This window comes from Stegodyphus dumicola, chromosome 12, assembly GCF_044657685.1.
Source record: "Stegodyphus dumicola isolate Sdum_Otavi_A_Nest chromosome 12, ASM4465768v1".
Taxonomy (NCBI): Eukaryota; Metazoa; Arthropoda; class Arachnida; order Araneae; family Eresidae; genus Stegodyphus; species Stegodyphus dumicola.
Genome location: NC_140779.1, coordinates 41422641 through 41438876, shown reverse-complemented (window position 1 = coordinate 41438876; position 16236 = coordinate 41422641). Strand labels below are relative to the sequence as shown.

The 16236-nt window shown below is 31.7% G+C and overlaps 1 protein-coding gene across 6 annotated transcripts in view; it reads left to right on the top strand.

Annotated features, from left to right (window-relative positions):
- Ctns (lysosomal cystine transporter cystinosin) overlaps positions 1–16236 on the top strand; it is a 63855-nt gene that overhangs the window by 11001 nt on the left and 36618 nt on the right. For all 6 annotated transcript variants that reach the window (XR_015044399.1, XM_085827647.1, XM_085827649.1 and 3 more), the window contains exons 5-8: positions 449–589; positions 9989–10088; positions 10169–10288; positions 14382–14561. Coding sequence is in view for 5 of the 6 variants with exons in the window: in XM_085827647.1 (XP_085683773.1) it covers positions 449–589; positions 9989–10088; positions 10169–10288; positions 14382–14561 (541 nt within the window). In the remaining variant the exon portion in view is untranslated. The remainder of the gene's footprint in view (positions 1–448; positions 590–9988; positions 10089–10168; positions 10289–14381; positions 14562–16236) is intronic.

The following is a 16236-nucleotide window of genomic DNA, read 5'->3' as shown; positions in this document are numbered from 1 at the left end:
GAATTAAAACTTGCATTAAAGCAATTGGAATGTATTGTTTTTATTTATTGTACAATGTTTATATATTTTGGATTACATACATTTAAATTATATATTATTATCATTAAAAATAACTTCATAATATATGACATTATCTGCTATTTACAGTGCTATTATTCCATGCATTTTTATTTTCATATTTTTTGTAGATAGTTTTGTTTTGCATTGGTGATCTGTGACAGTAAATTTTCCATCATTCTGCAATAAACAAAGTTTTAGCTTTTCTTTCTTTCTTTCTTTCTTTTTTTTTTTTTTTCTTGATAAGCATTGTTAATCTACCTCTGATTAATCAAGAATTGATTATAGTTAATATTATTATTAACCTTTTTTTTCTGATCAATTAAAAATTATTTATTTTTTGTTAGTTTTGTAGAATTTAATACATAATTATTTATTTTTACTTTTCTAGAACAAAAGATGCATTTATAAGGGTGGGTGTTTTCAAAGTATATGGATGGGTTGTATTTAGTTCAATCATTGGATGGCTGTACTTTATTTGTTGGTCTGTGTCATTCTATCCTCAGATAATTGAAAACTTTAGAAGAAAAAGGTTAGTAATTTTGTATTTATTGTTAACACATATTTTGCTAAAAATGTTTTTAACAGTCAAATTTGAATTTTAGTATATTGATAATTGGCAAAAACAGCTTACTGTTACCTTTGTTTCATTGTTGCTAAAAGAAGGCCATAATTTTGAAATTTTTGCTTAGCTGTTAAAATCAGTAGCCCTTGCATGCTTCACCTTAAATTGATCAGTTAGGTATGGAAAATCTATAACTGTGACTCAAACACTGTAAAGTGAAGGAATTAAAGTATATTTGTGGATAATGGATTTAAGGTTTGAAAAGGCTAACTAATAATGCCATGTGATGTGTAAAATTGATTGAAAGTACAGAGGGTGTTTACGCATTTTAAAAATGATTTTGGAGCCATTTAATTAATTCTTAAAGTGTAAAGAGTATTTTTTTAAATGTTTCTTTTCCCTAGACTATAAGTCTGCATTGTGAATTCCATGATAGAAGGGGTTTTCATAAAATTTGTAGGGGTATTGATTTCCATTCGTCTTCAATTATTTTCCTGAGTCTCTCAATCATGGTAGGTCTGTGCTTAGAAAAAGCTGTTTTCAAGAGGCCAAAGGCACAGTATCCATAAGTGAAACATCAGAGGACTTCAGAAAATACATTGAAACTCATTTTTTCAAGAAATGTCGTGGTACTTTTCATATGACTTTATACTCTTTTACTATGATTTCTTGCTTTGTCTTGATGAAGTTTCACTTTTTGAAAGTCATTGGGATAAAGAAATGGAATTTCTTCTTTACATACCAGGCATAAAACTTTCATTTGCCAGTATATTGATTTTAACATTTTTTAACTTTGTTTCAATTACTTAATTTTTTAAACTTTTCCCCCCACTTTTCTTTTGATTTTGACATTTCCCCCCCTACTTTTCTTATTTTTAATTTTCCATTGATAGAGAATCCTGCGACAATTATGAACCCCTTATTAAACTTCATTTGCATTGATGGATCAGGTATGTACATGTTTTCTCTTCTTTTTCGATAATGAGTAGAACTTTTTCGTTTCAGTCATTCATTAAACCTATTCTTCATCAAGGGTCACAATGTATTTCCATTTATCTCCCATTAAAAAGTTTTCATAGAGGATTCTAAAATTGTTTTGAAATGCCTTGACAAAAGCTGGTGAACATTGTCTGTTTTTGGTTTTCCTAAGTTGTAAATCTTAGTTTGTTATTTTATTTATTGTTGCTACAAATGCATTTATAAAGGCTTTGCAATATATTTTAACATCAGCAGATTTTCTGGTATTGTCAATGATTTAACTTTAGAAAGATTACAAGCAGTATGTACCTTTCACTGGTATTTGTTTGGAGTTTTCTTACCATATAAAAGTAATGATTGAGGGTTTTTACCTTTTCAATTAATAATGTTATTTATTTTGCTCCTAGAAATTGTAATATCATGCATTCACAATGTTTTGCAATAAGAAATAGGAATATTTCTCTTTGGACAGCGCAAAAACATAGCTCTCAATCGTCAGCTTATTTACATGCGACATTTTGAAAGATGAATAAATTTAAAAGTAGCAGACAGTATTTCTTATTTCAAATAATAAGCTGTTGCTAGAAATTTGGATGCCAAAGCATTTGCTTTTTTTAAAATTCTTTATTGAATTCATTCTAAAAATGTGTAGAAACCTTTTTTATGTATCTAAGTTTAATTCATTTCTTGTATCTAAGTTTAATTCATTTCTAGATTCTTACATGCATAGAATCTTGTGTGTAACTTTCAAGGTTTCAGTTTTTTTATGCAAATAAGAACAAAATATACTTTCTTGAAATTATTTAATTTGCTGATATATTTCCATCAAATAAAAATTTTTTCTAAGTACTTGGAGAAATTTTTGTTTCTTATGTAGCTTCTATAACTGTTTTGAAGATGTGGGAAAGGCAAGATACAAAATAATAAAATAGGAATTTCACTTTATATTTTTCAATTTAATAAACCCATGTCAAATGTGAACTTGTGGAATACAATTTTCATGATTATCTCCATTTAATTTTCCCAGTGCGACAAATTCAGTTATGTGCAGTACACTGCAGAGTGTCAGCTGTTTTTCAGTAATCCTCCTGGTGTGAAAATTTAACATTACTTACAACAACAATATTTCAACTATAAAGTTCTTCAAATTCTTGATAATGTTCCAGGATATAGTACTGAAGCCCTCACAACTTTACATCCAAATATAGAGATTTTATTCTCTCCACCGAATACCACTTCCTTAATTTAGCTATTGGATCAAGGAATTATAAAAATATTCAAAGCTCTTATGTCAGATATATTTACATATATGCAAATAAAGCCCTAGATGAAGGAAAGCATGACACACTAATGACATTTTGGAAGCAATTCAACACAAGACACTGCATTATAATTATTAAACTCACAGGGGAACAACTGAATTCATCAATAATGAATGCTTGCTGGCATCAGTGCTGGGCAGAAGTTGTCAACAATGTTAAAGGATTTCTATCGACTGAAAATGAAGCCAAGACAATTTTACAGATTGCTTAAGTAATTGGCAGTGAAGGATTTTCAGATATGAAAGAAGGAAATATCAAAGAACTGATTGAAGAACTAATCTTCAAAGATCTACGAATCTACTAATCTAAATAATCTACGAATCGAAGTACTAATCTTGAAAGTTACATGCATGTTTCTTTGCATGTGACACTGATCATGAATCGACAAATGATGAATTGGGTGATCTTATAATGCCAGCCGATAGTGAAAGCAAGGCTCCAGTGTAGAAAAGAGTGTCCTTTGAACTGGACCGAAATACTGACACTATTGCTGGTTTTCTGATAACCCAGAATTGACTCTTTTAGTAGTGTTATGGGCAATCATTTTATCGTTATATGCTAAAGTTTTTCTTAAGTTTAATCTGATTGACACTTTTTTTGTTTAGGAAGAGCTATGTGATTTGTAGTACATGTATCACATATTCTAAATTGTATATTTTAAATTATTGGAATTTTAGTTGCTGTTAATTACCCTTTGTTTTTTGTTTGCTGGCTGGTTCTAATTAATTGTTGTCCCATCACATCCATGAAGAAGTGCATCTTAAATAAATACTCATTTTTTCTCATGATTTAAAGCAGGGTTTCTTAAACAGTGGGTTGCAACCTCCTTGGGGGGTCGCGGAACCTGTAGCAGGGGGTCACCAAAACTTTTAGCAGTTTTAATATTTCTTTATCTTATTATAATAATTTTACAATTACCAAATATTTTTACACAATGTATCTGAAAATAGATAAAGATATGACAATGCAGTCAAAGGAAAAACGAAAATGTTTTGACGCATTCTTTTTATAATATAAATGTTCATTTTCCTTCCTTTGCATGCAACACTGTCATTTCGTCTGTTACTTATTTAAAATTTTCACATTGTTCTATGTCTTAAAATTAGAAATTAAAGTTAATGACCTAAACCGGAATAGTATATTACAGTAAAAAGTGAAAAAATTGTCAATTTCACTTACGCATGTGTCAGATTTATGCAATACTTATCGGGTCCCATAAAATTTTTTTAAATATTATGGGGTCCTGGGGGTCATGAATAAAAATCTCAGTGATAAAAGGGGTTGCAACTGAAAAAAGTTTAAGAAACCCTGATTTAAAGCAAAAGGGTAAGAAAGTTATAACTGATTATTGGTGTATGAATGAATGTTAAATTAGTTCTCACTAATGTATAAAAGATTTATGTCTGGTCGAGCTTAGGATCAGTCAGATGGCTATGAGTGGGTTTGTTTTGAGAAAGATGTTGGAAACTGGCATTTATACCAACACCACTGAGGGCATGTGAAGTCACATTAAGCGTGAGTTTCGCAAGCGAAGTCTTCAGTAGTCATCGAATGACATTTTGTATTTCTGCTTTGTAAAGTTTATATGGCATCAGGAGAAGGAGGGTCAGTTTCGGGACTTTATGATGTGCATCATGTGTGGCATTCGATGCTGATGATGAGACAGCCAAGAACCGGGCATGAAAGTTTTCCGCATTTTCGCGGAATTCTGCTTTTTTGAACGTCACCTGGGCTGTTTCTGAGATCGATGCAGAACCGTTGAGAAATCGCGACCCGCAAATGTGTCTGTGTGGGGGGGGGGGGTAAAGGGAGGACGAGCTCTCTCTGTCTTCTTCTTTTCTTTGTAAAAAAACTTTACATTATGCCATCGTATAATATTATGCCTGGTTAGCGATCAAACAAGGGCACCCCTTGTTGCAAACTTTTTTAGTTTGCCTGAGAAACCGCGAAATACGTTGTTTCACATCAAGGCGAAGTAGGTGGGGCTTATGTGGAAAGGCGGAACTAGATGCGTCCGAATATTGAATCAAAGAAGAGCAAGCAACCGTCAAACGAGAGCTGACTTCGATAATTTCAGCGATCGGTACTGCCGCCATCTGTCGGACATACGGATAACCACTTGCATTCTCCAGTACACAAAACTCTATGTAAAAATTTAAGGAATGCTCATAAACTGTACAAAGAAGAGCTAGAGATAGAAAAGGAGGAGCGAGAATCTAAAAAAAAAAAAAGCAATTAAACATTGCACAAAATAAAGAAGAAAATAAAAAAGTGTGAATGGATTGTATAAAAGCTGCTGAAAACAAATTGAGACTAGCTCACAAACGGAAATTAGAAAAGTTGGCTGCAAAAGTAGCAAAATAGAAAAAGCTTTTTCCCTAAAAATTTTGAATCGAGTGAGACTGAGACAAAATAGTTATTTTTTGTATTCCTCCTTTAACTACAGTCAAAAGTCGTTAATTCGGACCCCAAAGCTACAAACTTTTTGCGCATGCGCGACGCATGAGGGGGGGCGGCGCACAATGAATTGGAAGTTGATCTGTCAGCACTATCCTTATCTTCAGGGCTGATGTTTCTATTTTATTTGGCTTATAATTCCGTACTAAATGTAGTATTTCATCTCAATGTACTCCGTCTTTGATATGATTTAAATCAAATTCCTCGTCATTATAATTCGCTTCCGATAGTGAAGAGGTTATTGAAAACGAAAAAATTTCGATTGACAAATTAGTCGGTATTCTCGACACAGCAATTATAGGACTTGAACAGCAGAACTTTGTAACTGAACAAGAAATTATGTCTGTTTATAGAATTAAAGAGAAAGTATTATCACATAAAACGAAGTAACTTAAACAACTTACATTGAAAGAAATGTTTGATAAAGCAAACAAATAAATATTAAGCTTTTTTTTTTTTTTTTTTTTTTGTAAATTTTGATACCCTTTAGATCATAATTGTTCTTTATTTCATAAATTATGGTTTCATATTTTTAATTTTATAATTTCTGCATGCCATCTTACCAGATTTAAACTGATGATCTATAATCTGGAAAAATCAATAATCCGGAATCGCCGAAGTCCCGACGAGTCCGGATTAACGACTTTTGACTGTATTAACATATTTTCTGGTGAAAGAATTATATCCTGACATTGTTTCATTTAATTCCGACTTTGCAAAGAACACTTTTGCAATTTTCTGTAAGGACAGTCGCATTTTTCATAGGCTAATAGCATGCTTTTCTTTGCAGTATTGCTGCAAGTTTGTTCACAAACGAAAGTTTATAGAGAATAAAAGTTAATATATGCAATATTCTAAAATTATGATGATCATTTCATGTTAATCTTTCCTATTTAATGAAACTTTGCCCTTCAACTGACGGCAGAAATAATCAATGTGTACCAGTTAGCACACACACAATTCAGTCTTACACCGAATTCTAGTGTCCTTTTTTTGAATATCTGTTGCAATTTTGAAGAACGATTACAAAACAATTATATTTTTAAAGGATGAGCTTATAGCTCACAACAGGTAGATAGAAAAACTGTGATTGATAAAACTGTATAGTGTATAAAATGAATTAAATAATACATTTTATAAGGGGGAAAAATCAGATAATAATAATTACTTATAATAACTATGTATTTACTTTTTTTTTTTTTTTAAGAGAGGCAATTTTTGTTTATTGGTTACTATTTAAATCGTGAACATTTTATAATTTGAGAGGATTGAACTAGCCAAGATCTAGTTTTATCCTATTGTTTTCAGGGGAAGGGTTATTTTTGCTGCCATTTTTTTTATTTATTTATTTCTGTGACTTTTTCAGGATTTTTCAGATTAATGGCAGCTTTGCTTAATAATTAAATTGCATTCGGAATAAGTGAAGTTTATTTCTATAGCTATTTACTCTTTTTACTCACATTTTTTTATTTTAATTTACATAGGGAAATAATCTAGTTATTGGTTAGTTTAAAAAGGTATTTCACATTCATAATATCTTCCAAGTTTTTAGGAAGTACTAAATGAAATATGATACATATTTCAAGGATGAGTGCCATTTGAATCCTGATGCCATAGAATCTATCCAAAACCTCTGATGCTCCCTGAAATTTTGTTTGGGAGGTATACATTCATCTCAAGTGCTTCCAAACCCTGATCACCTATTCTTTTAGTGCCATTTCTGAGAATATTTCCTGCTTATTAATATACTCTTAAGAATTTCTTGTCATTCCTTTGAAATTATTTGTTTCTGTGAAAACAGTTAAGTAGAGGAAAGTTGAGAGAATATTGTGATCAGAAAACTATTTTGTTTTTAGATTTCTGTGACAAAGCAAGAAACTGATCTTTTAATTTTTTATTGTGGCAAAATTTTGAATGACAAATGCTAAGATATTTTAATGAGAAGGGAAATCTAAAAATATATGAAGAAATTAAATGAAAACATTATGACAACATTGAATTAAAAATATGAAATGATTTTATTTTTCTGTTATGCATTTAAAGTAGGTTGTCATTAATGATATTGCTGTATATTCAAAATGCAGTTTTTCTGTGAATCATGGTCTTGATTTTCTTTCAATTTCAGATTCTGCAATACCAAAAGGAAATTTTGTGGGAAAATGTAAAAGTAATGCATAATATAAAATTCCTTAGATTTCATCGCAAGTAGTGACACCTTATGCAGTGCAATTACACTAATAGAAAATGTTTGTTTTGAGCTTTTTTAAGGAGCAGTTAAACTCAGTATTGCCACTAAAGAAACAAATGAAAAGATAAAAATGAATTGTTTGTAAAATGTAATCTTATTCATCTGTCTGAATTAATACAGATCCAGAGGAGAATTTTATTATTCTGTTTGTAAAATATAGTAAAATGCAAGTAAAACTTTTGATACCATATTTGTGTGTAGTAATTACAATATAAAATATGCATTGCTAGAATGAATTTCTTTTTTGTTTAGAAATCAAAGAATTAAAGATTTGTTTTCTTGAAGCAAAATGGGCCTTTTACTTCTATGTTTTTTTTAGCTACAGTATGATAACAGTTATAAATACAGCATATTTTTATTTGAAGGTAAAAAGTAACAGAATTGATGCTAGCTGATAAAAAATGAATTTCTGTATATTTTACACATATGGTATGTGTGAAAGATTTATTATATTCTCAGAAATGAAAATTTTTCTTAAATATTGATTTTCTTTCATGTTTCCTCACATAGCAGTAAGTAGATATTTAGATCAGTTCAACAGTATGTAGAAGAAATCATTTTTCATTCTAAAAATTAAAAACAATTCATTTGTATCAAAGTGTTAAAGAAAGGAGCAAATTTTTATCCTTTAATAAAGTAAACATTTTGCAAGTTAATATGTGGAAGAAATTAAGTATTAGATTGGATCATTTAATTATGGCAAAGTATGCTAGAGCTACCTGCTTCTCAGGAGAGATGTCTGTAGAAAACAGAAATCTAACCCTTAGATTCGCTATAGATGAGGAAAATCTCTCACTTTAACAGATTTAACTGCAAATGACAGAACTTAGAATAAACTACCAGTATTTTTGTAGTGTTTTATCATTTGGCCATTGGTAGATCCCAGAACGTATGAAGGATGAATCAGTATATAATACAGAAATATGTAAATGGGATTTCTCCTAGTTGAATAGTAATGCCCAAATTAAAAAATGTGAATATTTTTATAAAAAAAAAATACAGCCTTTTGGTCCAGTTTGTCATTTATAATTTTAGCAAATTATCAACATTTTGCAGATTTTCTTAAACTTTTTCTTTTAGTGTTGTTTAATTATTAGAAGTTAATCAAGTAACTTTATTAGTATAATTCACCTTTAAATACACAAGAAATCCATTAGATGGTTAATTGGAAATAATGATATTGTTACGAATTTTGCACATAGATAAATGATTTTACTGCAATATTATGTGAAATTGTTTTATTTCTTTCTGTATAATTTGACTTAAAAATCTAGAGAGATGATGCTCTGCCGGAAAAATAAGAATACAAGGAAAAGTGTATTTAAGATTGAGTAAATGGTTATCTCACTATATTGACGAGATATTGCTAAGTTGGCCATATTTTTGGTGATTAATATTTGGCGAGAAGTAGCCAAAAGTCATGAAACTTGCCAACCATTTGACCCCATTTTGGTCCACTCCCTCTATCATCATAATAAGTATTGTAATTGATTTCATATTACCAGTAACCATGTCCGGTCCTCATATGCCTTCCAGCAATTTTGAGAGGTACTAGAAATTTCTCAGTGTCTGGGAGGGGGGAACAAAGACAGCATCTGCTCTCAGTTGTTAGTTTAGAGTACCGATATATCTTTGGGTTAGCTTCACTCTTTAGATGCACTTTGCATTGTATTGTGTTTAACATTCTTAATAGTTTGAAGTGTAACTATTGATTCTACTCTGTGATGCTGTGAAGAGTTATACGACTATTTTTGCAGAAGGTTTCTGAACTCCAAAGTGCTTTTTTTGATAAAATTTATTTTATCAACCTATCATCGGACCTGTGTGCATTCAATCTATTAAGAACTCGTACGCATACAACAAAATTATTTTTCATAGGATATTATCTCTTTCAAATTATTTAGCTGTTATGAAATAGAAAACTCTGAAATTTTAGGATCATAAAGTACCCAAGAAAAAATAAATGACTTACAATCAACTATGGAATATAGCAACAGTAAATATATTGGATTTTTCATTCTGCGTAGTAATGTTATATCTTGTATATATGATTTTAAAACACAAAATTTTGTGAAATAGTATTGATAGTTCTTTATTTAAAGGCTTTACATGTTTCACTACTTGTGTTTTTGCTCAACTTAGAAGTTATTTTGTATTAGTGGCAATATTAATTTGGTGTGTATTCAGTGTTTTTGTCATAAACTAAACTAGTTTTAGCTATTTGTTTTGGATGATCTCTTTCTTGCACATATTTTTAAAATTTGAGGTGGAAGTTTATTTATTTATGTTAGAAATTTTCTATGCTGTGTTTAATTTTTGACCATATGTAATAATGGGTTCTTAAATTACTTTTTTTTTCAGTGTTGTAGGTTTGAATTTTGATTTTTTGGGCTTGAATTTGACTGGGTTCATTGCTTATTCTGTGTTCAATTTGGGCTTACGATATGTTCGAGAAGTTCAAGTAAGTTCCTTTTCAGGTATTTTATTGTGTTAAATATATTATATTGCCACTAGTAATTAAATGTTTCTTTTCTTTTGCAGTTAGAATACCACAGTATTAATCCTACTGGTATTATTCCTGTAGAAGTGAATGATGTTGTGTTTGCAGTCCATGCTGTATTTGCGACAGCTGTAACTATAGGCCAGTGCTTTATTTATGAGGTAAAATAAATTCTTTTAAACTTCTATGTTTTAGACTTCTATATCTTTTAAATTTCTTTATTCTAGTTTTGTAATAGTAATGTTTTAAACAGTATAGGATGTTTTCTCTCTCCTTACCATGTTTCTTCATAGTGTAATTGGAAAGCATGTCTGGCTGGTAGTTGGAAGGGCCCGAGTTCAAATACCAGGAAGGGAATTATAGTTTTTATATCTCCTGCTTCAAAATCAGGACAAAAAAAGGGCCAATAGCCTCTACAGTGACTCCCAAATTAAAAAGGTGGTGGAAGATAATTTGTTACCACCAATATTTGGCGATTTGGTCCCCAGTCGACTGGGAAAAACTGAGTCATCCTTTAAGTGAGGGAGAATGTTAGATATTTTCTTCCTTCTTACATTCCTTCATTGCTGTAATTGGGAAGCATGTCTGTCTGGCAATTGCAATGCTGCGAGTTTAAATCCAGCCCAGGGCATTATACTTTTTCGTGTCTTCTGCTCCAAAATAATGATATGTGCTGATGAATTAAAGCAGTGATGGACAAATTTCATTGTTAGTGGACCAAAAAAAAAAAAAAATGAAAGAAAAAAGTTTAAAATACAATTTATTTTAAAATTTAGGCATATGCAAATATTAATGTGATTAATTAAACTGCAACTGCATTTTAAAAATTTCCTTAAATTTGAGTTCGAAGTGCAAAGTGCTAATTCTGAGAAGTGATGCTAGATGCTCATCTGTCAATCTATTTTTAATGCAATTCTTCCCAAGGTTCACAATAGAAAACACTTTTTCACCTATATAGGATAAGCAAGTGCAGCACATTTTCTGGGTGTGAAATTTGGGAAACTTGCTTTTGATAACTGTTTGAAAATAAGTTTGGAATACTGAGAAACAACTGCTTGGATGATTGTTAGATTGTAACTCAGTTAATTCAAATTGCAATTCAGCCTCACTGTTTCACAATTTATGTTGTAAGGATGCTGAAAATACCCATTTCTGTTTAAATTTCATTGAAATCTGCATTCAAACTAAAAATGCAGTTTTCTCAGGCCATATTCATTAACCTTGTTTTCATTTAATGAGGATATTGAATTTAACTTAACAAGTAATTCTTAGCTAGCTGCCCAGCAAACAAAACAGGTTTTGGTTTAAAACCTTTGAGATGGGCCCAGATCAAAGAACGTCTATGTAAAGAAGGAAAGGTTCTATAGATGTAATGTAAACTAAAAGCGGAGGGAAAATTTGCCAAGAGACTTGGTGACGGAACCTGATGGCGAGAAATTCCCCTTCTGCGATGTGTACAGGAAATCGAGGAACACATGTTAAGAAGAAACGTTCTTTGACAAAATGTTTCTTCTTTGAATTTTCACGATAATTTAAACTCTGGATTTTTGTACTTGTTTTTGCCCAAAATAACTAATCCATTAATTAATTTACTTGCGCGAAAAAATATTTAACTTTCCTCTAAAGTTTTACTCTTTTCTTGCAAAGGAAAAAGCATAAATGTTACCTTTGAACTTTGATGCTAGCTTCGAGCTTTGGCGACAGATATTTGGCGCATGCGCAGCTGTTTCCTTCTGCATTGAGGGGAAGCCACCCCTGTTGCGAGAAGTTTTCCTTCTTAACAATACATATTCTTTGCCTAGATATCATTGATAAATAGATTTTTGTGCTTACATCTTGACATTTAAGCTATTCATGAAAGTTCATATAAGTTTTTTGTAGTTTTTCTATGAAAAATGCAAAATCTGAAAATCATGTTGTTTCTTCCAACATTTCACACTCCACAGAACATTGTTACTCATGGAAGAATGACACAGTGTCTTCCTTCAGCTGCCAGACTCACCTGAAAACACATCCTGCTGTAAGCAACCTTATTTTCACCTAATACAGCACATCAGAATACTTAAATTGCATGGACTGAAAAAAAATCTTGGAATTGCATGCAAGTCCACAACGTAAAATAGTATTGGTAAGCATCAAATAGTATGTCAAGCAATGGTTTCATATTCAGTGCAGATTTATACAGGGCATATTGGTGATTGCATCAATGATTTGTATCAGTGCTTCCATCCATAGCTATGGAGCAGAATTTGAAATGGCCAGTCTTTGACTCTAATTGTGATACCAGATTGTTTTTTATGGCTTTAATTCTAGAAGTTGTCATTTCTTTTAGATAAGCTTACATTCTCAAAATCCTTTTTCTTCTGGATACAAAACATCACAATGTGTAATAAACTTCCCACCACTGAAAGCTTTATTACTTTCAGCAGTATTGTGTGCTACAGTGTGACTTGCATATGTAGCTGCTTCCTGGATACTGTTTACTTTCTTAAAACAAATTTGCTTACCTGTGTTCTCCTAGAATGGGAGAACAACTTAGACCCAGTGGGCTTAAACTCACATTGCATGCTGGCCAGCAGCACAGTCTGAAAGCATTTGATGGACTGAAATTGTTTTTAACAATATGAAAAGATTTTGTTTTTATATTATGAAAATGTAATTTTTTTTTTTTTTAGTCCAAAGGGGCTTTGTCCCTGAGGTACTATTGTTTCTTATGCTTTTTATATCAGCCCTAATTACAAATAATAATTTGCAAGTGTCTGGCCATTAGGTAAAAATAAATAAATTAGTTACAAATAGTAATAAAATAGAACACTTACTCCCAAAGAATTTTTCTTACAGCCATCCCAAAGAATTTTTTTTACAGCCAACATATCATTAACAGTGCTAAAAATCAGTAATTATATTAAACTGAGTCACTTCATAAAGTTGGTTTTAGATTTATTGACTGAAAAATGAAAAGCAGAAAAGAGTAGCTAATTATGTTTCTGGGGAGTATAATTGATGGGCCACTTTCATGGCATAAGTGTATCTTTTTTATATTTTCTTTGTTTGCAGAAAATTTTTGAGCTCCATATTCAAGTTGTATTTCTAAAGAATTATAGTGTTCTACATCATTAGTTTCTGTAACTTTTAACACTAAGTATTGTCAAACTCTACAGTCAAAATACCATAATGGCTGAAATTGAAGGAAGTACGATAATTTCCTCTCCACTTCCCATTAACCTAAAAAAGAGTTTTGAGATTTTTGTCACTAGTTTTTTACAATGAAACCCCCTGTTCACTCCCAAGGGTACTGAGGAAATAATTCACATTTGTCAAATGATAGTCAAAGAAGCAGTGATGTCTGCAGGAAGCTCCTAAAATTGGATATAATTATCAGCTACAGATTTGTATCCTTTATGGTGAGCACAGATAGAAGGTATCCAATCTAGTATTGCCAGGAGGCTGTTAGTTATTAGAATAATAATTAATGAGATATAAAAGGATTAAAAATTGTTCACTCCAAGTGTTTCTAAAGTTCTTGCAAAGGAAAAAGCATATTCAGTAAGAAAAATAACACACATACAAAAAAAAAAAAAAAAAAAAAACACCTCTTTGTCAGCTTTTTTTTTAGTTAATGTTTGAGGAAAGAAAAAAGATTTGTTAAGTAAGGGAGGTGAAAGTGCACCTCTTGAATGTCCGTGGGTGGTTATCCTGGTCTCACTTCTTGATGGAATGGGCTGGTTGCATCACATGAATTATGATTCTCTTCATATGTGACAGATATAAGCCAGTTTATGTGAGGGAGTTCTTCATAATTGTATTCTGTCCCAAGATTAATAAAGAGTGCTCTTGCTTGTTGTAGAGACATTAGGTTATTTTAAAAGCAGGAGCGATGAAAAATGAACAACGCCTTTGCCGGGACTCTAACGACAGACCTCTGGGATACCTATCCAGTGTGCTGACCCCTGCACTACAAAGGCATGCTAAGAAGGCGGGAAAAATGCTTATACTGTATCAAAAGTATTTTATTTGAATATTTTTTATATCTTAGGTATCATTCACCATAAAAACAAACAGTTGAGTAAAAGTTATAAAATTATTTTATGTAACAAATACAAATTTAATTATGAACATAGAAAGAAGAACGTTTCCCAGTTATTGATACAAACGCAAAATATTTTAATCAAAAGTACCATATATTTTTACTTATCTCATAAGTATATATTTGTGCGGAATATCTTTGTAATTAGCATATATGTGTTATTTCAGAGAGGGAATCAACTCATATCAAAAACAACTGTTGCTGTTCTTGCTCTTGTTTGGTCCACTGCTGCTGTATTCTTACTACTTACGGCTTTGGAAGTTAACAAGCACACACCATGGCTTTCATTCCTTTATTTCTTTTCATATGTTAAACTTGGTGTTACTTTAACAAAGTATATACCTCAGGTAATATATGTTTTGTTCTATAGCAAAGCAACATTTGTGTATAATTAAAGTCATCAATATGATAGGTTTAATAGTAAAATTTAGGCACTTTTATTAATTTTTGCTTATGAGTCATAAACTAAACATTTTTCAGAGCTGATCTTTTTATAGAAAATTAAAGTAGATAAAATTTTCTACAAAATGCATGTATTAAGTTTAAAGTTCAGGCAATCTGCAGTGCCACCAAAATGTCTATTTTTGGCTGTCCATGAAATCACGAAAGATACCCTTCTAACTCTGTGATGGTACCCTAATATCAACGTCATATGCCTGAAACTAATTATTTCATGAATGCTTGTTATGGTCAGGGGTTTCCAAAGTGTGCCATGTGGCGCCTTGGGATGCTGGTAAGAGTAAACAGAACCGCGAGGCGCTCCTTTTTACTTTTTCAGGGAATCTAAATTCAAATCACTTGTGCTGCATAAATTGCTCACTGCATAGAAAACCACCGCCACTCTCCTCCCATGTACGAAATTTGGTTTGGGTTTGGCAACACCGAATTCGTAGCTGGCCGATGTGAGTGATTTTCAGAAGCCTGCATTCTACCATCACGTCGTATCGACAGGAGTTCTTGCGAGTGCTCATTGGTGATACTGTATAAGCCGCCGTAGGCCACATTGCCAAGTTAGTTTATTGTAAGTATAAGCAGTTAAATAGAAGTAGTAATAAAATGTTCTTGGTAAGTGACACAGAGGGTTGTAATTTTTGAACCCAGGACAGATAAATGTTATAATATCTATTTAAACATATGTATGTGAGCAGTTCAGTTGCTTTGTTTTAATTGTGCTGTTTTGTATTTTCGTCACCAAATGTTTTGTATTTAGTCACCAAATGAAAAGATTTTTATTAAATAAGGAAGTCGATAGTTTAAAACAGAGTGATCAAGCCTCGACAAGTGGCTGGGGAGCAAAAAGGCAGGAATATCACAAATACAATGATAGTTATTTGGACTTTGGTTTATTTCAGTAGAAGTAAATAATGAAGAAAGACCGCATTCAGTTTGTCAAATATATCACATAAGTATGTCAGTTTTAGTATAAAAAGTCTGGTTCGGCTAAGTACAGGGTGGTTATAATTAAAGTTCCGCTCTAAAATGGTCACCACCCCACGATGTAAAAGTGGCAAAGTGCCACCTCTCCCTTGATTAGTTCACATCTTGTCTTCTTGACACCTATAATGATTTATATACTTCCAGGATCCCATATTTGATGACAACTGGCAAAAAGCCTGCAAATTCATACAGGGTAGGTCCAGTATAACAGAGGTAAATGGAATGGAAAATCTTACCACCAGGGGGAGAAATGGCACTGTATGCAATATTGTTAAATGAAATAAGGGTTGGAATCTAACTTAACCTTTTTTTACATGGGTTTAACATGTTGTATACCCTTAAGAAACATTGACCTAAACAAAACTCATTTAAAGGAGATAAAAGTCGAGTGCGCCATCGTATAACGGAGAAATCCGTCTGTGAAAACCACAACCATTTTAAAGTGGAACTTTAATTATAACCACCCTGTACTTAGCCGAACCAGACTTTTTACTAAAACTGGCATATTTGACAAACTGAATGCGTTTAATCTGTCTCAACAGAGCAATAAAATGCACATCTTAAAACTATTGGAGAAGATTGTGG